Consider the following 23,204-nt stretch of genomic DNA (forward strand, 5'->3'; position numbering starts at 1 on the left):
ATTCACAGGCAATTGGTAGCAGTGTGTGGAGAGTATGCGCTGTCATGAATAACCATGTGCAACTAGGTGGATGGCTGGAAAAGTGTCCACACGTCAACGGAGAAAGGAATCAGATCTGGGAGGAAAGTGACTATGGTAACACCAGACAACATTTCAAGTGTGGTAAGGCACCTATTCAAGAGAATAGGTGCATCACAGTCACAGAACTGGAGGTGGACACAGGAATCACCATAAACACTCTGCACTGCATAGTATATTAACCACTCAACCTTGGGATGGCATCTGCCAGGTTGGTTCCCAGATCTCTGAGTACAGCACAAACACAACTGCAAAAGGATGTATGGAGTGAACACCAAGGCCAGGATCCAGAAAGTGTCATGTCCAAACTCATGGCTGTCAATGAGAATTGGCTTCACTACCATGAGCTGGAGACAAAAGCCCAGTCAGTACAGTGAAAGCATACAGGCACCTCCCTCACTGAAGGAGTTCTCCACAGCAACTTCAGAGGAAAAACACTTGACCACAGTCTTTTGAGACAAGGGTGGAATCCTATTCATTGACTGGGTGGTACTAGGGACTACCATTAACAATACAGCATACATGGAGACTCTTCAGAGGTCATGCTGTGCAGTTCCAAAGAAAAAAACAGTAAAATGAGTGAAAGGAGTGCTCTTGCAACACGACAACCCTTGTCCCAATACATTTAACATAACTACAGCTGTCATCACTGAGATAGGCTCCCAGGTACTGCCACACCAACCATATTCTCCTGAATTGGCTCCTTATGGCTACCACCTATTTGGGGCTATCAAGAAATCTCTGTACAGACTTAATTTCACATACATCCAGAAAGTGTGAGAAGGTGACCTTTGGTGAGTGCGAGACTCAACAGAATTTGCCAAATTGATGGCACAAGTGTGTGCAGCTTAACGGATAATGTTGAAAAAGTGCACGCGAAATAAGGTACACTTCAAAAAGGAAGTATATCTGTCGAAAAGAGGAAATTAAATTAGCGATGATTTCAAAATACATTGTATTATGCAAAAACATGTACAAAAGTAATTATAAAAACATTCTTTAAATTAAGAAGACAGTTACAAATTTATATAATTTATAGCTTCGAAAATTCTGGAGCATCACTCTTCGTTGCTGCAGCTGCTGCTGCATTCATGAAATCTTCACTCTGAAGCATTACCATATTCCAGTCATGCTGCAACAGGAAGTTTTTTTTAATACGTCTGTGTCTGTACAAATGTGTGGGAAAGTTATGCCAGAATGTAAATACTTATGGGTAAAGGAGATCACTCACTGAATAGCAGACGTGTTGAATCATTGAGAGGCACACACAAAAGAGAATGAAAACTCTGCTAGTTTTTGGAAGAAATCCTTTGATGTGCTCTAGAATACAAATACACATAGAAATGCACAACTGTGTACCATTATCAGGACTGTGTGTCCAGCTGGCATAAGCACAATGTGTGTGTGTGTGTGTGTGTGTGTGTGTGTGTGTGTGTGAGAGAGAGAGAGAGAGAGAGAGAGAGAGAGAGAGAGAGAGAGAGAGAGAGAGAACGTGCAAGTCTGTAAAGGATTTCCTCCAAAAACTAGCCTGTCGATGACCAACTTATTACCTCTCCTACTGGGTGAGTGTGGTTTCATTTACTCCAACATATTTCTTGTGTCTGTATAAGGAGTGCAACACAACAATTAACTAAAACATGATTTAAGATTATGGAGTTTATAGTGATTGCAAAGTTCCCAGTACAGAAACCACTATCAACTAAAGTTAAACTCGGGAATCCCAGAATCGATTACATAGTTATAGCCAGGGGACAAAATTGATTGCCTATTGTGCATCATCATCTTTAAATTTTAAGACATCCTCTTTAACTATCAATATGCATTTTGCTCCTAACACATTTTCTGATGTCATCTACCTACATTCCATTACGTAATAACGTCTGTCTTTCTTATACCTTGAAATCCAGCAAAGAACCCCTTTGGCTCACATATCACCTGGCAACATTACCTGCCAATCTCCATTTCATTTTGACTGCAGTCTAAATTACATTTCCCACTTACCTGTTCCACAGTCTATTTCCTTTTCCTCTTGTATCTTCTAATAACCCCTGTAACGCATCTCTCGATTACTTACTGAGCAACGCTATGTCTCATACGGCATTATTTCCAGCATCTTGTTATTTTTAGTAATGTCTGAGGTACAGTTTTACATGACGAAGGTCATCCGCAGATGAGTGGAACCAAATTTTCTCGTATGACAATGCGTAGCGAGTGGCTACTGTGATGAAATCCATGACAGTCAGCAGTAGTGATGATCAGGGAGATGCCATGAATAAATAGCAACAGTCCCAATGAGCTCATGGGCGACTGAAGAGGTGGTCCGATGGAGCAGAGCCTTCCAAAGTGGCTGGCAGCAGTCTAATAGCTGCGATCCAGGTGAAAGTGAAAGGGGCCTTCTAGAGGGGCACAAGGGTGCCCAACGGCTAAGATCATGGCAAAGGTTCAAGACGGCTCTGTATGCCAGACACGAACAGTGGCAGGCATTGCAGTCCAAAGCCTTGGTTATGGCAGTTGTTGGTCAGCCTAGAGCTGAAATGGCCATCAATGAGCCACGCAGCAGCCTAAGCACCCATCAGTGGAGGAATACAGGTGCAGTTTCATGTGACTGCTTGTAAGTGCTTACAATTGTGGCAGTGCTTAGTGTGACCTATGCACCACATACTGGTTTGGCTTACAGCCCCTGACTCTTTGGCAGGCTTGGCAGTAAACAACCTCCAGAGTTAATCCACGGCCTTTACCTGGCCTACTAAGCATCTCCACAAGCGTGGTAGCTGAACGTGCAGGAGCCCCGCCCAGCAAGTATTACATTCCTACCCCCTTACGGGTGATAGTGCAACTGTCTCAGATAATCACAGCACCAACAGGAGGCGGCACTTAGCAGCCACCAGAGAAGATTGGAACAAAACATCGGGACAATCAGTCAATGAACCAAAAATTTGACCTGATGAAAGAAGTGCACTGCATCTGTGTAGGGGACAACAACTGGTCACTGTAGGCAGTGAAAAGGTAGCGCTGGTGGTTAAGTGTCCAACAAAGTGCAATCCAGGCTCAGAAGAGCACACAACAGCGTCAGCATTGGCAGCAGGGATGGCTGGCTGGACGAAAGCATGGTTGCAGAGGAGGTGACACCAAAAATGGTGTCGAAAGGGCCAGCAATGACTGCAGAGAATGCTACATGGTCAGCTGCAGTGGTGGCCACAACAATGGCAGCAGTGGCAATGAAGGCAGGGCAAGGGATCGTGAAGGCTGGTGATGACGGGATGAGGCTGCACAGAACACCGCAACAGCCAGGGATGGGGTCCAGAGGACTAGTTGCAGTAGGGATGGCTGGCCATGACAGGTGGTGAAAAAGCAGTTGGTTGATTGGCGATTTTTTTTTTTTTTTTTTTTTTTGGGTGGGGGGGGGGATGGGGAGGGGGGGAGGGGTCGTAAGCACCAAACAACAAGATCATTAGTCCCTTGATTCATGAGAGGTGCATCTGGAAATAGACACATCCACCAAGAACATGTTCTGATCTAGTTGGGAGATTCATAAAAGTAAAAAAGAGAATGCTAAAAATGTAATGGACGTCTGTTGTACAGTCAATAATAAAAGTAAGATGAAGGAAATAGAGAAGACAGTGGTAGGTGTCCCTGGAGCTCTGCATGTGATACCAACAGCTGTTGCACCCTTGATCCATTACAGTCAGGAGTGCCCACTGTTCAACAAATTGTGACACCCAGAATAAATGACCGAGTGTGGCAGAGAGGACATAAAGCAGGAGATGTCCCATTCCCAACGACCTTGGCCCTGCTTTGGGGGTAGATTAGAATGTTATAACTGAGGGAAAAAACCACTTCCACAGAGATAACCGAGAACCAATTCAACCATACTTGAACTGTGTGCCAATATTGGAGGCAATGAGTCCAAAATCTATACTTAGAATGGAGGGCCAAAAAAAAGGGGGGCCATTCCACCAATATATGAGCTACTGTTTATTTTTTTTATTTTACTGTCTGTAAGGCTCAACAACCACATGAAGGTGGCTTGTGACACAAAAAAAGAAAACTATGGGTTAACCTGGAGTGACTGATGCGGAGACAACACAGGACTGCGGATTCCTTTCAGGAGAAGCGAAAGAAAGAGCACCATGCTGCAATAGTCTCCTTGATAGTGCAGAATTATTAGATGGAAAAGTAGCCCACTAGATGTTGTTCCATTTCTGAGTGAGCAGAGATCACACATGCAACCACACTCATGTGCACCCAAAAATCCGCACCTTGGGGTGGCAAAGTGAACAAGGAGCCAAATGGTTGGCCATTTCATTCCCCAGGATACCCACATGACTTGGGACCCAGAGAAAGAAGACTGAACAGGTAGCATAATGAAGGTCAACAAGGCCATGAATAGTGGGAGACCAAACGGTGACAAGAATAGATCTGTCAGTAGCCTGGAGACTTGTCATTGAAACAAAACATATTAAAACACCATCAATGGAGGCCCATTAATAAAATGGAGGGCTCTGCTAACAATTGACAGTTCTGCCATACACACACCTCACATTCCTTGCAGCAAATGGCATTCCATACTGGCAGGAGATGTATGAACATATCCTGTCTGACACACAGTTTTAAAGCCATTGGTGTAAAACATGGTAGCATACTGGAACTCTTGAAGAACAGGATGTAACAGACTCCGAAAGGTCATAGGGGCACCTAAGACTTTAGGACCTTGGAAGAGATCGGTCCAAATCCATGGTCTGGACACCATCCAAGGGGGAGTACACAAACAAACACAGGGAGCACAGTCCAGGGAGAGGAGATGGAGAACTTGGCAGAAGGAAGCAAGTTGCATTCCAACTGGTAAGCCCATTCGAGGGCAGGTAATCGGGAAGATAACACCCCTTGTATGTGAAGAGAATGTGACATCAGATAATCAGGGAATTGCCAAATGGACTGGGTCTAACAGTTTCAAAGCTGGAGGAGCTGCCATGCTATAAACTTGGCAACTGTAGTTCAATCAGGACAAAACCGACCGAGCGAGGTGGCGCAGTGGTTAGCACACTGGACTCGCATTCGGGAGGACGACGGTTCAATCCCGCGTCCGGCCATCCTGATTTAGGTTTTCCGTGATTTCCCTAAATCGCTCCAGGCAAATGCTGGGATGGTTCCTCTGAAAGGGCACGGCCGACTTCCTTCCCTGACCTTCCCTAATCTGATGAGACCGATGACCTCGCTGTTTGGTCTCTTCCCCCAAAAAAAACCAACCAACCAGCTTTTTATCAAAAAGGAGGTCCAAGAAAAGTAACTGCACTACAATGTTCAGGGGTTGGGTACCTAAGAAGAGTTCCAGAATAGGATGGACCTTGTTACAATGGCAGAAATGACCTGTATTTTTGTAGGGGGGGAATCTGAAACCATGGGAAAGAGCTCAAGAGAGGCGTGCCAGATGGCATTTTGGAGCTGGCATTCAGCACAGGCTATCGAGTGGGAGCTGTACCAAATGCAAAAATAAATGACACGCAACGCAGGGGTGACCAGCAGCCCAACAGAGGTCACTAGCCTACTGATGGCATGAGGAAGACAATAACACAATACGGAGCCCTTTGGAATGCCGTTCTCCAGACCCATGAGGAACACATTGAAGTGCTGACTCCATGTTGGAACAACAAGTGGGATAAAAACTAATGAATAACAATTGGTACGAGGCCTCAAAAGCCCCATTCATGGAGGTTGAATAAAATGTGATGACACCAAACAATATCTTACACCTTTGCAGATCAAAGAAGACTGAGAGAAGGTGTCAGTATTTAGAAAAAGCTTGTTGGATTGCTGTTTCCAACCTAAGCATATGCTTGGTTGTGGATTGTCTCTCCTGGAAACCACACTGATAGGAGGACACTAGGCCCCAATATTCGAGAACCCAGCATAATCTGCGGGCAACTATTCTTCCGAGGGGCTTACAGAGTACATTGGTCAGGCTAATCAGCCAATAACTGTTGAGAGACATTTGGTTCTTGCCTGCATTAAAGATTGGGACAATTATGCTATCTCATCACTACAAAGGGAAGGCATCTTTGAGCCAATGGTAACTGAAGAGCCTGAGGAGGTAGTGCTTTTGGGGAATATCCAGGTGTTGGATCCTGGGGCTTGTGTCATGGGATGAGGTAAGGGCTTTCTGCAGTAGAAAGGAGGCCAGATAGAAAAACTATGCCACTGCTGTAACAAAGTGGGTCACAAGATGTTCCACAAAAGCCAATGAGCTGGCACAAAGGCCACCCTATGGGACAAGAACCAGAACAAATGTTGATCGTTCGTGGCTCATAAGACCACAGAGCTTGGCCCACACCTGAGATGAAGGGGGCATACATCCCCTGGGAGGAGACGCAGCACTCCCAGCATTCCTTCTTATTGTGTTTGATTAGACAGCAAGCCTTAGCACGAAGTCACTTACAAGTACTATGATTTATTGGCGGAGGATGTTGTTTGAATCACAGCAGGGCTCATCGGGAATCCACAATAGCTAATGAAATCTCCATGGCACCAACCAACCATTGTGGTGGGTGTGTGTGTGTGTGTGTGGGGGGGGGGGGGGGGGGGGAGGAGGAGGAGTAGGAGGAGGAGGGAGACATTAAAAATGAGAATAGCAGTTACAGCAGTGTGGATGACCGCATCTGAGATGTCTTGCACAACCTCATCAATACAATCCAACAGAGTTGGCAAATGTAACAGCAGAGGCATACAAAGACCAGTTTACTCTGTGAAGTGCACAACATGGTAGTCAGATGGTCCAGCAATGGAATGGAAACATCATGATTACGGGAAAGTGGTCACTGCAACAAGGGTCATCACGTAATGACCAATGTAGTGAAGTGACAAGATTAAGGGAAGACATCAATAGCTGAAAAGATGTGATGGGCACCACTGACGGGGATAGAAGAACCTGAACTTAGGAGCAACAGATCATGGTCTGTAAGAAGCTGGCCAATTGGAAGGTTGCTGTCTGAAGAAATGGTATTTCCCCACCGGGTGTGGTGTGTGTTGAAGTCCCAATCAGGAGAAAAAGGGTGGGGGGGATTGTTGAATTAATGTGGTCAATTCAATGTAAGTGGCCTGCTTGGAGGTAGATGAACACAGCAAATGGTAATTGCTGAGGTCATTTACACCCCCTTCACCACTGCCTCCAACGAGGCAAAAAGAGGAATCATTCACTGACTACATCTTTATGAACCATAGTACAGACCCTTCCAGATGCCCTCTTTGGACCAGCACAGTTCCAACACAACATACAACAGATACTGACTGTTGGAGAATGGTCATCAGTGAAGTTTGTTACTTGTAAAGCAATGTAAACTGCAGAAGACGACAGAACAGTAGCACCCATTACAATTCCAATGAATTACCATGTGACTGGTCGCCAGGTTAGGTGTGACAGGGCTAGGAGGACTGTTCACAATGCAGGATCACTGCCTGTCACCAAATGGGGATGGAACCACATCCACAAACATAGGCTCAGTATCTGCATGGGGGGGGGGGGGGGGGGGGAAATCTGGTGTCTACAGGGGCACCAGAAGCCATTGTTTCACTTTGGGCCTCCAGTCTGGGGGTTGCCAGGGAGAAGGAGCCCTGTCACTGGTAGATGCCAAAGTAGGAGAATGCTTCTCTGGCTAGGTGCAGGAAGTGGTTCCCAAAGAAGTTACTGCAGGAACCACAGCAGAGAAGGGTGGTGCAAGATTTAGTTTGGGGAAGGTTGGGGAGAGGGGGCAGCAATGGTCATGATCTTGGGGAACTTAATCATCATATCCACAAGGTGTAAGCATTTAATCCCTTCTGTGCTTCAGCATATGACAGGCAGCCAATAGATTTGTATTCCTGGATCTTTTGTTCTTTCTTGAATCTGGGCAAACTGGCGAATGTGGAGGGTGGTGTTCAGTGCAGTTGACACACAAAGGAGGATATTCACAAAGGATACCTTCATGGAGTGATAATCCACAGTTGCCGAATTTTGGGTCCACCAAGTGTAGGGGCAACGTATGTCCAAAGCGTAAACATCTGAAGCACTTCATAGGCGATGGTTTCACAATCACACCTGTACACCTTGGTCGTATCCTTTTATGGGGGACATTTCCTTCAAAGGCGTCCCTGTCCATACAGTTATCCTTGGGTCCTTTTTGTACACATCATATAAAATGTACGCCTCACTGCTGGAGATTAGTCCAGAGCTCCTCATCTATCTGGAGTGTGTAAGATGATTCCCCGGACCATGTTCTAAGTTTTATGTGGGGCAATGGTCAGAGGTATGTCACCTACATGATCACATGCCTGAAGAGCTGTAGATTGAGCAGCAGAGAAAGTTTTAATTAATAATGAATAATTTTGCATTTTCCCCACAGATCAACCTTCCCAAATCTGTCTTAAGTGTTTTCGACAAAATGTAATTGTTTCATCAAATTAAAATTACCCCCATAAATCTGAATATTTACCAAGTATTGAGGGACATGTTTTGCTCCCATAAATTTGGCATGTACCTCTTTCCACAGTGTACTGAGGGAAGGAAACATCATCGAATTGAGTGGGGTCATTGTCTGTGGAATTCTGGGAATAAGAACAGAGTGCTGTATGGCATGAAAACATCATAATCACACTTGATGGCAGGAGGCCCAGCTTGCCACATGCACAACTCCAGGATGCGCTGTCCAAACACTGTGGAAAAACTGGAGAGCCTAACAGAGCCGAGTGATGCTTTGCAGCATTTCCTGAATTTATCTGCCCCTGAATAGAAGGGCTGAAGGCAACAAGGAACTGCCTGACCCCAGAACTGGAGGGCTGCCAGCAATGATAGCTCCCATTGAGAATGCACTGCAAGTGAACGAGAATCTGACTGAACACAGAAAAATGAGAAATTCATAAATTTACAATAGTAAATAAGAGAATGTCCATTAGAACAACACATGAATGGACTGATCAAACTATGCAGAAGAGAAAACTTCTGCTGAGAAACATGTACATATATCGAGGGGGGGGAAAAATGGGTTGACACAGTCCCACTATAGTAAGGCATCAACATTCCTGGTCCGGTAGATGGTTGGATACACTCGCGCTGAAATAGGAATCAAATACAGACTCGTAACAGAAGGACAAGAAAATGCTGCCCCATCAAGACGAACTAACATACTAGCAAAATCAAACAAGCGAGAAAGAACAAAGCCTTGTTCCAGCAAAAATTAATGAAGACACATCAAGAAACACAAACAAACACCTGATAGCACCTCAACTCACAGAACATGGGCTGGCCATGGCTACATCGCCCATGCAAAATGCAACGTGGCAGGGCAGCATCGAGCTCAGCATAGCAGAGGGGAGGCAGCTGGATGACAGATGAGACCAGAAGCTGGCACCGCAGCCAGCAAACTATACGTAAGTGGTGTACTGAGAATTCACACAAACTATAAATGTCACAGGTATCACGAAACTTGTATTGTGGTCATCAGTTGAAGCATATGGCGAACGAGGGAAGAGCAATGAATCATGAAACCGTAATCATCATTGCCACTTGAATTATCTTTGACCGAATGGTGTACCAAGATAGTGATTGATATGCACATGTTACAGGGACAAAGTTTGTTTATTAATGATGAATTAAATTCAGTACAGCTTTAAAGGGCAAAGTTCCCCAAATAAATACAACTGAATGTCCTACGACGGTATGTAGCAAGTGACCTCTATGATAAAGTGCATGATCGTCAGTAGCAGTTCAGCAGAGAGGAGCCATGGATTTGTAGCAACACTGTCCCAGGAGGCCATGAACTTGTGAGTGAAACTGGGCCTACCAGAGTAGCTGAAGAAAGTCGAGTGGCTGAAGAAAGTCCAGTGGCTGAGGAGAATCCAGTGGCTGAGGAGAATCCAGTGGCTGTCATCCACATGAAGGCAAAGTAGGACCTTCCAGAGCAGCTGTGATTCTGGTGAAGTGCAAGATGGTTAGCAGCAATGGGAGGCACTGTGGCCCAAATTGTAGTCTTGAGGGCAACTGGTGGTTGACCTGGTGCCCAGACCTGAACTGGCCACCAATAACAGTGACTCAAGTACCCATCAGTGGAGGAAAACAGGTGAGATGCTCACGTGGACATGTGACCACACAGACACAAGTAGGACCAGCAACTGCAGTGCTGTTTACCGCAAACTGTGTGCAATGTATTGGCACAGCTTGCACCCCCAGATACTGCAAGAGGCTTGGTGATAAACAGCTCAGCACCTCCTCAGTTGACAAACAACCTCCAGAGATAAGACAGGGCCTAACATGGCATATACTACAATACCTATCTGTCTTCGATTCTTCATTTGACATGTTCAAAAGCTTTAGAGGATCGTGGCATCCTTGGATAATTTCCTCTCTTTTCTTCTAATAACAGTGCTAACCTTCATTTTAACTGATGTAATATGGTGTCTACTATCCTACCAAAATATTTTAGACACACAGTGACTACATAAATAAGTACAATGTTGAAAAACACATTGCACTGTGAGTGATTTCAAGATAGTTGTGCACTGTGGGTGATTTCGAGATAGTTGTACATGTACTATCAAGTGGTTCAGTGTGTTCTCATGAAATATTCAGTGTGTTCTCATGAAATATCACAATAAAGACTTATGGTAAGCCAACTGAAGGGGCCTCTCTAACAGGAACAATAATATTGTGGTTGACTAATAATCAACATCAATTGTTTTGTTTTCTTCTCACTATTACTGTTTTCAAATGCTTCTTATACCGATATTCATTATACGAGGGCTATCCACAAAGTACATTACGTTTTGGAGTTAAAAATAAATAAAGTACTGGAAAATTTTTTAATTATATACAGATGAAAGCCACACTTAAATACTACTTTTCTACATAGTTGCCATTTAAATTAAGGCACTTATCGTAGCGATGGACGAGCTTGGAAATTCCTTCGTCGTAAAATTCGGCCGCCTGCGCCCTCAACCACGTGGTTACCTCTTTTGGGACAGAAAAGGTGTGATTTTTGTGGATTTCCTGGAAAGAGGCACTACAATAAACTCTCAAAGGTATTGCCAAACTCTGCACAACCTCAGAAGAGCAATACAAAACAAGCGCAGGGGAAAATTGGGCTCAAAGAGCTTGCTGATTCACGACAACGCCTGGGTCCACACGGCAAATGCCACTCATGAAGTTCTCGAATCTTTTAAGTGGGAGTTGTTTCCTCATCCACCGTACAGTCCCGACCTGGCACCGAGCGACTTCCACTTATTCCCAGCAATGAAGAAGTGGTTGGCTATGCAGCGTTTTGATGACGACGCACAGCTTCAAGAAGAGGTAACCATGTGGTTGAAGGCGCAGGCGGCCGAATTTTACGACGAAGGAATTTCCAAGCTCGTCCATCGCTACGATAAGTGCCTTAATTTAAATGGCAACTATGTAGAAAAGTAGTATTTAAGTGTGGCTTCTCATCTGTATATAATTAAAAAAAAATTCCAATACTTTATTTATTTTTAGTTCCAAAACGTAATGTACTTTGTGGATAGCCCTCGTATTTCTCATGTTCTCTGAGACATTTCCCAATAGTTATGTTTCATTTTGTATATTCCATCAACTTCTATTATCATTTGCTAGAATCCCTTGCCTTTTCTTTAACAGTTGCATTTGCATTGTTCCATTTGAGATTTTATTTTTTTGGTTGACTTTGTATCTGCAGTACTTTCTGCTGTTTGCACACCTGTCTTTGTTAAGTAAACACCTGTCTTTGTTAAGTAACTTACACTTTTGTCTATTACTGTGTAACCTTAGCTTTCCAAGATGGAGAATTTTTTTACTTAATTTAATCTGGTTTATCTATTTGTACATAAATTCTCAATCTACATTTTTGACTTCCATCTGATCAGTGCTTCTTTCTAGCCTTGAATTTATTTTTAACTTGCATCCTAAATCTTTTTTAAATCTTACTCTGAAGAGGTACTATCCCTTAACTTCAGGGAAAAACATGAGTCAGTGAATGAGGTAAATGCTACAACTTTTTTGTGCACATATTGATGAAAGCTTTTCAGTATGTATATTCAATAATGGAATTTATCATCAATAATCCAGAGCAGAGCAGAGCAGAGCAGAGAGAGACACTATGCCACTGAAAAATCACCAGACTGCCTGTACTTACAATATTGTCCAGCCCTTCCTGTACTGTGTGATCTCTTGAAAATACCAAATTTTTCTTAGTACCTTGGACAGCAACAGGACTGTGCGAAGCTATAGAGGCAGCCACAGAAAATGCCTCTTTCATCATACTGAAACAATAGTGCCATATTCAATAATGATGTTCTTATCTTACAAAATGCAAATTATTTTACTGTGATTCTGTTGAGGGGATGTACCCTTTAATATTCACAATCAAGATTAAGCAAACTTGTTCCAAGTATGTACAAACATAAAAGAAATGTATGTTGGTATAACCAAATGAGGTAGTGCATTTGTTAAGATGCTGCCTCAGATTTGGGAGGACAGAGTCTCATGGCTTGTGCAGCCATCCTGATTTAGTTTGCTTAAATATTTCAGGTAAATGCTGGGATGGTTCCTTCAATAAGCCCAGAGCTGATCACCTGCCCTGTACTCTTGTCACTAAAAAGATGTTTCTTATATTTTCCTTGTATAAAATAACAAATTTTTATAATTGTAAAATGATGGTTAGGTGAATAAATTAATAATAATAATACAAATATGTGATTTGTTTCAAGTTTACTTCTACAAGAATGAGTTCTACCTTTGAACATTAACCAGGCCCCAGTGATTATCAGCTGTCATTTGGCCACAATCCATAAAAAGGATAATTGTGGGCTAGGTGAAACATTGTACATTGCACCCTTATCAGAAAAGGGCAAATATAAAATCACCTTATTTTAGAAATAATGAATATTCCACTATATCAATCAAGACAATATTAAGTTTGGAAAATATGTTAGGACAATTTCACAAAACTGAGTTACTACAATTATGAAGCCTTATGTGCAAGATAATGTAAACCTTGCCTTCAAATGACAGACTGGCCATATTAGGAAATTCATGCATTGTTTCCAGGATTCAAGCACGCTATCAATAGACTGATAAACACTTCTGGTGAATTAGCTCACAAGAAAATAGTTATTGCAAATAATCCACATAGATACAATCTGGTACAGGTGTGTGCCATAAATAATGAAGCATTGAAAATTAATTATCACCTTAAAAGCATTTGATATTTATCTCTCAATAACTGTGACATAATGGTGGCATAGAATCACCCAATGTAATTCAACAAACTTAAATGATAAGCATAGTGTTATATATTTAAACCAGATGTAGTAGTCATACCTGAACACTGGCAACACGATGACATGGTTTAGTATTTGAAAATGTGTCCATGACATTCTATACTGCTTTCAGTCTAAAAAACAAACCAGGCAGTGGCAAACAAATTTAAAATGGAAAAAAATGAATGTTTAGTAACTAATTATGTGAACAAACTGACTGGAGCAATTTTGAAAGCTTCCTAACTGAAGTTACAGAAATGCTACTTTCCATAGGCAAGAAATACTGTAGCAAACATTGAATTACTGGAGAAATAAATATCTATGTGCTGACAAATTATGTACTAGAAAAAAGTAAGATCTGGTAATAAGTGAATTTGGTCAACTGATGAATCAACCATGGAAACAGATGACACCACGACAACTTACCAATTTTTTCTGTGGTGACTCTACCCTTGAGCTTGGCATTTCTGATTACTCTCCAGCTTGCCTTCATTTGGATCCCCAAGGAAACAAAAATGGAAATAGTATGTATGTAAAAGACTAAACTATAGCAATAATATCAGTGGCCAATGTGTGTTTAGCAACACGTTCTACATATGATTGTTTTGCCACTGATTTCTGGTGCTGTTAATGTTTCAGTGTCACTTGCTCAGTGGCCAAGAAAGCTTTTGTTGCAAAATATACAAGTAAAAGTAGCTAGATCAATAATGATAGCTGCTAGATGAATTACAATAATTCTAATAACAATGCAAAATATAGTAAAAAACATAAATAAAGCTTTTTCAATGATTATTGCGAATACTATAAAGGTTGAAAACTAAAATTAGAAGCAATTATACATTACCATTCGCTAAAGTGCATATACCACTTAGCTATAACAAATAGCTTTAAAAATGTAAGAAACAAATACTACAGTTACTTCAACATTCACTGGATGGGAACTTAAAACATGATCACTGTGAAATTACAAATCGTTTCAATGATTATTTCCCCTCAGTTGACTGAGTAAAATGTATTCATGAAACCTTTTTTGCTGCATTTAATAAGGTATTTTAAACAGCTAACTTTCCTGAAAGACTGAGTGCAGCTTAATAGTCGCAGTTTCTGAGAACGGTGATAACAAGTACAAAATTTAAAGACAGTCTCTGTTCTGTCCATCTTCTCCAACATAACAGAAAAGCTGATCTACAGCTCAATCATAAACATTCGGAACAAAGACAACACAACACAATTGTTTAGAACCAAAATGGCTTCTTAAGAAAAATCCACTTATCTAGCAACTATATATTTCCTTGAAGAAGTAATAAGTAATTTCTACACAAGACTACCACTTATCCGTAATCCTTCGTACACAACGGAGTTATTTTTTCCTTTTTGAAGTTGACAAAAATAACTATTGGCTTTAGTGCTGCTCAGCAGTATGCTTCTACTCAGAAGCACAGAGAACAGTGTAAAGGGAAACAGAGTTTTTCACAATTGCATTTGTCTTCAGTGCGTCATGGTTGTAGCACTGCTGCTGTAATTTCATCTCTGGGAGCTACACTTTCGATTCATCTTAATTCTGCTAGACAAGCTGCTTCAGGGATAAATTCATTGTGGTGTCTGAAAATGATTGGAGGGAACTCTGCTGTTAACCTAGCTTGCGCACATGTCAAAGAAACCTTTGAGGCATTGTTTCCTGGAAGCGGTCCTTCTGAGTTCATCAGTTCAAGAACAAAGGCAACATATTTAATATGTGATACTTTAGTGCATATTTGAAGCAGCAGTTGATGAATGATATTGGAGGAGTTTTGAGGATAATGCAAGGGTGGCTTCAAATTGTAGGTATATACTGGTCTGATTCCAAACAAATGATTATGTCAAAACATCTACAGACTTTCTTCACCGCCAAAGCCACTGTTAGTGATATTTACTCTGAGTTAAATTAAGCCTTGCATAATGCACAGCTTTCTCATTCAAAGCTGTTGGTGATGGATGGTGATGGACCCAATGTTAACAAAACTGTTTATCATATTATGAATGCCTCTCTGAGCCTGTTAGGAAGAAAACAGAAAACTGATGTTGGAACATATAACATACATATGATCCATAATGCATTCCGAAAAAGATAACACTTTGGTGAAAATGCTTCAGATATAATGTTTCTCTTTAATTTTTTTGATGGCCAAACATCTCATTGGGAAAATTTTGAAAAATACAATCAGACATGAAACTCTCAGGGCATTGTTTTATGAAACATGTTTCCTCTAGATGTGTGACATTAGGACTAGCTGGAGAGAGACTAAGACTGTTGGTCAGCTGCAGAAAAATACCTTCTTCAGTTCATGCCACAGCACAAAAGCAAGCTGAGTTCTTTGCAATACAAGAATATTGTTAAACTATTAAAAGACAAAACTACCAAAACACAAATTATCTTTGCTTGTCCAAGGCTAACACATGTTCATGGTCCACTGGTTTCTTTCAGAAGAGAGATCTTTTAATGCAACTAATCTGCAATGAACTCCCACAACTCAGCAGAACACTCTCAAATCAATTTTGTTTTATTGCTGCTCCACTGAGTCTGGGGCATTTTGGGTAAGTAGTACTTGCCATTAAAAAAAACATAATACTTGAAATTATAGAAGATGAAACTAAGCGTACAAGAAAGATGCCATAACTCCCTGCAGGCTAGAAAGCACTTTGTATCTGCTTGTACACAGAGTTTGGTCAAGTCTTCTTTGGATAAACCTATGTGTATTATCTTTGATGTTTGCATCTTGCAATGAGAGTGCAAGAAGAAACAGTGACATTCTTCCAACTGAGTACAGCGAGTATGTGCTAGTTGATGAATGGAAATTACTGGCATTAGAAGAAAGAGAAACTATTCATATCACAAGAAAGATCAGGTAGTGACAAGAACCCAGTGAACATTTACTGGAGTAATTTTTTTGCAAAGACATATACCCTACTGTCACAAAAATTGTGAATAATGCACTTGCAGTTTCGCTTGGCAGTGAGGGTGTAGTAAGAGGATTCTCTTTTTTAGGGAACGTCTTGAATGAAAGCACCACAAATATGTGTGAAGGAACATTGGATTCTCATTTGACTGTAAGAGATGCTGTGGTTAATTTATGTGAGAGGAAGGCTTACTTTGTAATTATTACTTGGGAACTTCAATTGGCATGTATAGCTCGTGTCAGATAAAAGCAGTAATGTGAAGATAAGGAGAAAATGGCTGAGGAAATAACAAGAACAGGAAAAAGAAACACTGTTACAAGGAAATATGAAGAGTAAGTTTGAAAAAGAAAACGTGTGTGTTGAACGCGGTGCCACGAAACAACAGATTAAAATGCAGTAGTGTAACTATTTGAAACTAAAATAAATATGGTGTGGTTAGCATCTTAAATGAGATTGATTGTATAACAGTAAACTAAAGTTCCATTTGATTTTAAGAAGCTAACAACATAATGTGTATTTTCATTTCAAACAGTTGCACTAACTTATTTTAACGTACTGTATGATGGCACAGTGATAAAACCCACATAAGAGTCATATTTATTCCTTTGCACATATGGATATCACATCTGAGAGTGACCTCTGCCTATTTTCGACATCAATGTGCAATAACGAGTCACGGACAGCATGTGGCAGCACTGGCAGTGGAGAGTATGTAAAGCATTTGGGTGGGGGCAATGGGAGGGGGGTGGGGGTGCAGAAGACAGTGCAAGTCATTGTCATAATGCAAAAATGAGTGAATTATCTGACTCCAAAATGGAAGAACATTGTCTGAAAGGCAAAGAGTGGAAGCAGTTCTGAAACGGCTATGTTCGTAAACTGTTTACATGCCCCAGTGGTTAAAGTACACCATACACGGCGAAATGATGGTATCCAAAACTAACTCTCCTCAATGACTGATCAGCGAACGTTCCTGCGTACAGGCCTCCAAACAGGCACCAGATTCAAGCACTCATGCTAACTGCTGTTCATTGGTGGCGAAGGCAGAACTTCACATGCCAGTACCACAACTGAACATCCACTGAGTGGTAACAGGTGGCCTTTTTAGATGAATTACATTGTATGCGCCATCAGACAGATGGCCATTGGTGTGTATGTCTGAAAGCAAAGACTTAGGCTGAAGGAGTGAGCATTATTGGGCGGGGAATGTTTTCATGGCATCCTCCAGGTTATCTCATTGTTCTGGAAGGCACAATGGATCAACACAAGTATGCATCTCTCTGTGGGGACCATATCCACCCCTACAAGCAATTTGTTTTTCTTTGACATAATGGCATCTACCAGTAGGACAACGCAACATGGTACACAGCTCGCAGTGTGTGTACATGATTCAAAGAGCATAAGAGTGGGTTTACCGTACTTCAAGACAATCAAACTGTCCAGATTTAAACCCAATTGAGAATCTATGGGACCACCTTGATTAGGCTGTTGCACCAGAGATCCTCTATCAAGGAGCCTAGAGCAGCTAGCCACAGCACCGGAGTCAGCATGGCTCCACATCCCTGTCAGTAACTTCCACAAACTCATTGACACTCTTCCTGCACATCTCACACTGCAGGAGGAGGTTATTTAGCCTTTTGACTGGTGGTCACATTAACATGACTGCACTGTGTAGTAATACATTGCTTTGAATGTGCATTCCCAGATTTTTGAAAATAATCCTCTTCATGATGCGCAATGTCTCTCTTGTAACATCTGTCACTGGAGAGTGAAGAGCATCTCAGTGACACTTGGACATTTTCTAAACGAAACAGTGATAAACTGCACTTATCTTCTTTGGATGTTCTCCATCTCAAGTATTAATTCTGTCTCATAAAGAATCTCTCTTTGCTCATTTTCTGTTAAAAATGCCCATAATTGGGAGAAGAGGGAAGCACGATACCTGCAAGAACAGTTAAAATGTTTTCTAATGTAGTTATTTCTGATTAAATCTTTGTCAATCTTCGAGAATACAACTATGGACGACTTCACGAATATGCATAGTGATCAGCACTGTAAGATAAAATAAGAAAAGTGTACCAGAGTTTACTGAAATAAGCATCACTGGTTTTATTTTTTAATACCAGCAGCCCTTCTACCGCTGGAATTACTACTGCACATTGTGATATTTTACTTGTAGGAAACAAGTGTATTTAATAATAATACAACACCACCAACAACAACATGAGCTTATTGCTTAATAAAATGGTTTTTAAATTGTGTTCTTTACTGCACAAGCCACCTCAAAAACATGGTTTATGTCCTTTTCTTTTGTTAGTACTTTATCTCTCATGCAGTAGGATTCTTAAAAGTATGTTCTAACTAAGTTAGATTAAGAACAGTTCTCTTTAAGAACAATTCCCCCTTCACTTGGTCTGAGGAAATTTCCCATCATTTATTTGTAGTGAAAAACTCGAATGGAGATAATCAGATGAAATTTGAACACATTTCCACTAGTAACAGTCTCACTACGATTTTGCCAAAATTCTTTTGTTAACATTAAATACGTTATAAATATAATATACTTTTTGGGAACTACAGCAAGCAGTTTGCTGTTGAACTGAAAAAATCTAATGTAATAATGTGGAAAATAACAAATTTAAGTTTTAACAATCCATATCTAACATACCCATCAGCACCCAACATACCTTTCTTTATCATCAAAAACTTTGCTGAGAAGTCCAAACTCTTTCGCTTCCGATGACAAAAGTTTACGTGCTGTGTAAGACAATTCTCGACATAAGCTATCATTTCCAGTCACTTTTGGAAGCCTCTGAAGAACACCAACATCTGCAGCCAGTCCTGCAACCATCCCCCAAATCAGAATTTCATAAAAAAAACACACAGTTACTAAATACCATATCACAAATAACATTAACTATCTTTAAATGTGACATTAAATGCAAGACTTTTCTCATCTGGCATACTTTCCGTACACACAAATTAAGAAATATGAAATTCATTGCTATGTGCGTAAGCAGTGACAGTTATGCCCCTCATGATAATAGGCCTTAAAATATTAGTAACAAAATTGTATGTTTTGTAAATAAATTAGGAGCAAAGGCAGTTTCCTTTGTGGTGTGATCTATTTACGAAATTTCAATCACCAACTTTCTCTTCTGAATGTGAAAATATTTGGCTGACACCCACCTACACGGGGAGAAATGATCATCATCATAAAATAAGAGAAATCGGGGCCCAAACGGAAAGATTTAGGTGTTCCTTTTTCTCATGTGCCATTCGAGAGTGGAATGGTAGAGAAGTAGTACGAAAATGGTTCGATGAACCCTCTGCCAGGCACTTAAGTGTGAATTGCAGAGTAACCATGTAGATGTAGATAACAACTTACTGAATAGTAGAAGCACTGAGTCGTCAACAGGAAGACTTAAATCTTTGCTAGCTTTAGAATGAATTATTTTTGATAGATTCTACCAGGACTTTCCATTAATGTGTTAAATCACTATTTTTATGTTTTAAAAATAATTCATGAAATTTGGTGTTCAATGAGAGTTTCTGCTTATTTATGTGCATGAAAGTAGGTGACAATTATAAACTTGTTTAAAAGGAGATTCACAAGACATTCACCAACAAAAGAAAACCTAGGCAACTGTAGTGACTGTGGCTGCATAACATAGATCTACTGTTGTACTAACTGATCAAACAGCACGTTCAAATAAAAATATTTACTTTAACTGAAAAGCCTTTGCAGAAATGATTTCTTTCCTGATCTAAAAATAACACTTACTATAGAAGTGTACAACTTGACCCTATTCAACTGCAATATCTGTTATGTTTGTGCTTTGAACAGATAAAAGGATTGTCTATTAAGATTTTATGAGCTCTCAACGATGACCTCATTAGAAGCCAAGCACAACTTCTGAGTGAGGACTGATAGGGCAAGAAATTAGCCATAGCCTTCTTAACTGAAACCATCGTGAAATATGCTCAAAATGGACTGCAGGACAGAAGAAAAACTACATCTTGATTGTCACCAGATGAGAACCTAAACCCCACTCCTCCAAAATGCATTCCAGGTATGTCGCCTAACTTTGTTTCAAACCATCGTAACATGGTAATTTATTATCTTCAGTTAACCAATACATCAAGTCAGTTTTACTGTTCAAAAATGCCACATACAGAAGTACAGTAGAAGTAATATTTATAATACTGTTACATTCTCTATTCAGAGTGTGACACAAGGAATTTTGCAGCTGCAAGCTGTGCTTTTATGGAGCTAGGTGAAATGCACTAAAAGTATACTTTTAGTTTTAACAAAACTGAACAGTAAACTACACAGACTTTGTGGACTTTACAGTAAATGTAGGAATGGCTGTTGTACATGATCTGTGTACAATGAATTTCCAATTAGAACTTTGCACAAGTGATTGTATTTGTTGCAGCATTAACTTCACTCAGTGAAGACTTGACCACTATTATAAACACTGTTCACTGTAAACACTATGCGGACTGTCTATGCCATTATTCACCACACCTATTCAAAAATGCACATAGGAGAGCTTTCATGAAACGTAAAATACAAAGTTATTACATTTTCAGTATTAACATAAAAAAGCAAAGTTAGTTAACTCATAGAGAATGAATTTTTTTAACTATTACTTATATACCCTCAAAATGGCATAATAGTAGGTTCTACTTTTATGAGAGGCAACTTTGGATTAATGTACACAGCGATACCAGCACAACATGTATGTTTTAATTATGTGTGCTTTTATTTCTGACACACTGATTTTCCCTGCCACATTTTATCCGACACAAAATGACCATGTGACTTTCAGTATTGTAACAAGTGTGTACAACTAATAATGTTACAAGATCCGATGATGACAGCATACATCTGTCGAAACTGGTCATATTAATAAAAAGAATTGCTAGTGATCTTGACTAACTTCATTCTTCAGGAACATCAAACATATATAAAAATATACATTTTTTGGAACAAAAAATCAGGGCTGATTGACAATGACACCAGCTTTTTTTTTCCTATTTGAAAAGATTACCTCTCAAGTTTCAAACATTTCAGATTTCTTACGATAGCAAGAATTTTGAATATAGATATTTTCATAATTATACAATTTTCAGAAAATACAATATATTCATTAAAAAGAAGGAAACTAGGGTTTCAAAGAAGATATGTCAATCATAAAAAGACAGTAAAGTAGTCATTACCGGTAATCTGGATATTGTTTCGAACACTACAGTGCTTTACTAAGCATGGTAATTTTGGAGGTCTTCCTCGTCTTTCTCCAGCCTTTGAACTGACTTATCCAGCCAGTTATGTAGGGGTCTTTCACATTGTGGATGCTGAACTGTGATATTTCACATCAACAAACATTGCCACAGGTGAAAGAGTTGATAAGTAATAGGTAAAAATACTAGGACAAACCAGGGATTGAATCTGTCGGGTTCAGCTAAACTGGTGGCTGTCCGACCTTTGCCTAACGTGATTTGGAAGAATGAAGACCTTCAGTTGAGCAACAATAACTTTATTGCGAGCGCGTATCTGACGACGCCCGGCATGCATGGACAGATCGGAGCTATAAAATTTGCTTCCGGCCTATACAGAGGATCCTTAATCCTCGGAAACTTCCGTAGTTAGGAGAGAAAACAGTACTCGTCCACACCAGTCAGGAGACACGGAACTACTCACTAACTCAAAAAACAAGGAATAATAACAATAAACAGAACATATACAAAAGCTAGAAAACACAGCGCCTCTAGAGGCTGGGCGCGGAACTACACTGACGTCGTGTACAGTAATTACGACCACACACCACAGCACTGACGGTCGATCATTGTAAACAGATATCTTCGCCCGTTCGAAGGTGGAAGTGGTCCGACTACATCTAAATGAACATGGGCAAAGCGGGCGGTGGTATCCGGAAAATCGCCGATCGATGCGTGTACATGACGGTTAATCTTGCAGCGTTGGCACTGAAGACAAGATTGGACCCACTCGCGGCAGTCTTTTTGCATGCCTGGCCACACGAATCGTTGCGATACTAGGCGGAATGTCGGTCGTACCCCGGGATGGCACAATCCATGTACTATATCAAAGGCTTGTCTTCTAAAAGCCGGCGTCAGAAAGGGAGGAGGTCGGCGGCGAGAAATGTCGCAGTCTAGCTGTGTATCTTCCCCCGGAACATCAACGAGTTTCAGTTGCAATGCGGAAGCAGTGTCTTTAACATAGGCAAGGAGTTCTTCGTCGTCTCTCTGTGCCTGTGCCAGTGCAGGAAAGTCTACGGTACTGGAAACACTGCTGATCCGTGAAAGGCAATCCGCAACAATGTTGTCGATCCCAGAAATATGTCTAATGTCGGTAGTAAACTGGGCCACAAACTCAAGGTGATGAAATTGACGGGAAGAGCAGTTGACACTATTCCGACGGAAGGCGAACGTGAGTGGCTTGTGGTCTGTATATATCGTGAAAGTTCGCGCTTCCACTTGCGGGCGAAAATATTTCACTGCCTGGTATACTGCCAGGAGCTCACGGTCATATGTGCTCCATTTTCTCTGTGGAGGCGAAAGCTTGTGGGAATAATACGCCAGTGGCCGCCATGCGTTGTCAGACCATTGTTGTAATGCGGCACCAATCGCCGTCTGGCTCTCATCTACGACAATTGCTAATGGGGCGTCGAGCCGTGGGTGTGCGAGAAGCGCCGCGTCGGCCATGCTCCTCTTTGTTGCCTCGAACGCAGAGCACATGTCCTCTGTCCACTGTATCAGAGACTTGCTATTTACTTTAGGGCCTGATAATGCCGGCGTCAAAGGTTCCTGCAGCTCTGCAGCGTGAGGAAGGTGTCGTCGATAAAAATTGAGCATCCCCAAAAAACGACGTAATTCTTTGATCGTAATTGGTCGGG

General features: G+C 41.1%; 1 protein-coding gene across 6 annotated transcripts in view; it reads right to left on the reverse strand.

Moving 5' to 3' along the window:
* Window positions 1-1,016: 1,016 nt before the first annotated feature.
* The window catches only part of LOC124777869 (delta(3,5)-Delta(2,4)-dienoyl-CoA isomerase, mitochondrial), a 64,126-nt gene continuing 41,938 nt past the window's right edge, over window positions 1,017-23,204 (reverse strand). For all 6 annotated transcript variants that reach the window (XM_047253409.1, XM_047253405.1, XM_047253408.1 and 3 more), the window contains exons 6-8: window positions 18,972-19,125; window positions 12,225-12,351; window positions 1,017-1,210 (exon numbers count right to left, since the gene is read on the reverse strand). In XM_047253409.1, coding sequence (XP_047109365.1) covers window positions 1,112-1,210; window positions 12,225-12,351; window positions 18,972-19,125 — 380 coding nt within the window. In that variant the 3' untranslated portion in view covers window positions 1,017-1,111. The remainder of the gene's footprint in view (window positions 1,211-12,224; window positions 12,352-18,971; window positions 19,126-23,204) is intronic.

The sequence above is a fragment of the Schistocerca piceifrons genome, chromosome 2, assembly GCF_021461385.2.
Source record: "Schistocerca piceifrons isolate TAMUIC-IGC-003096 chromosome 2, iqSchPice1.1, whole genome shotgun sequence".
Classification (NCBI taxonomy): Eukaryota; Metazoa; Arthropoda; class Insecta; order Orthoptera; family Acrididae; genus Schistocerca; species Schistocerca piceifrons.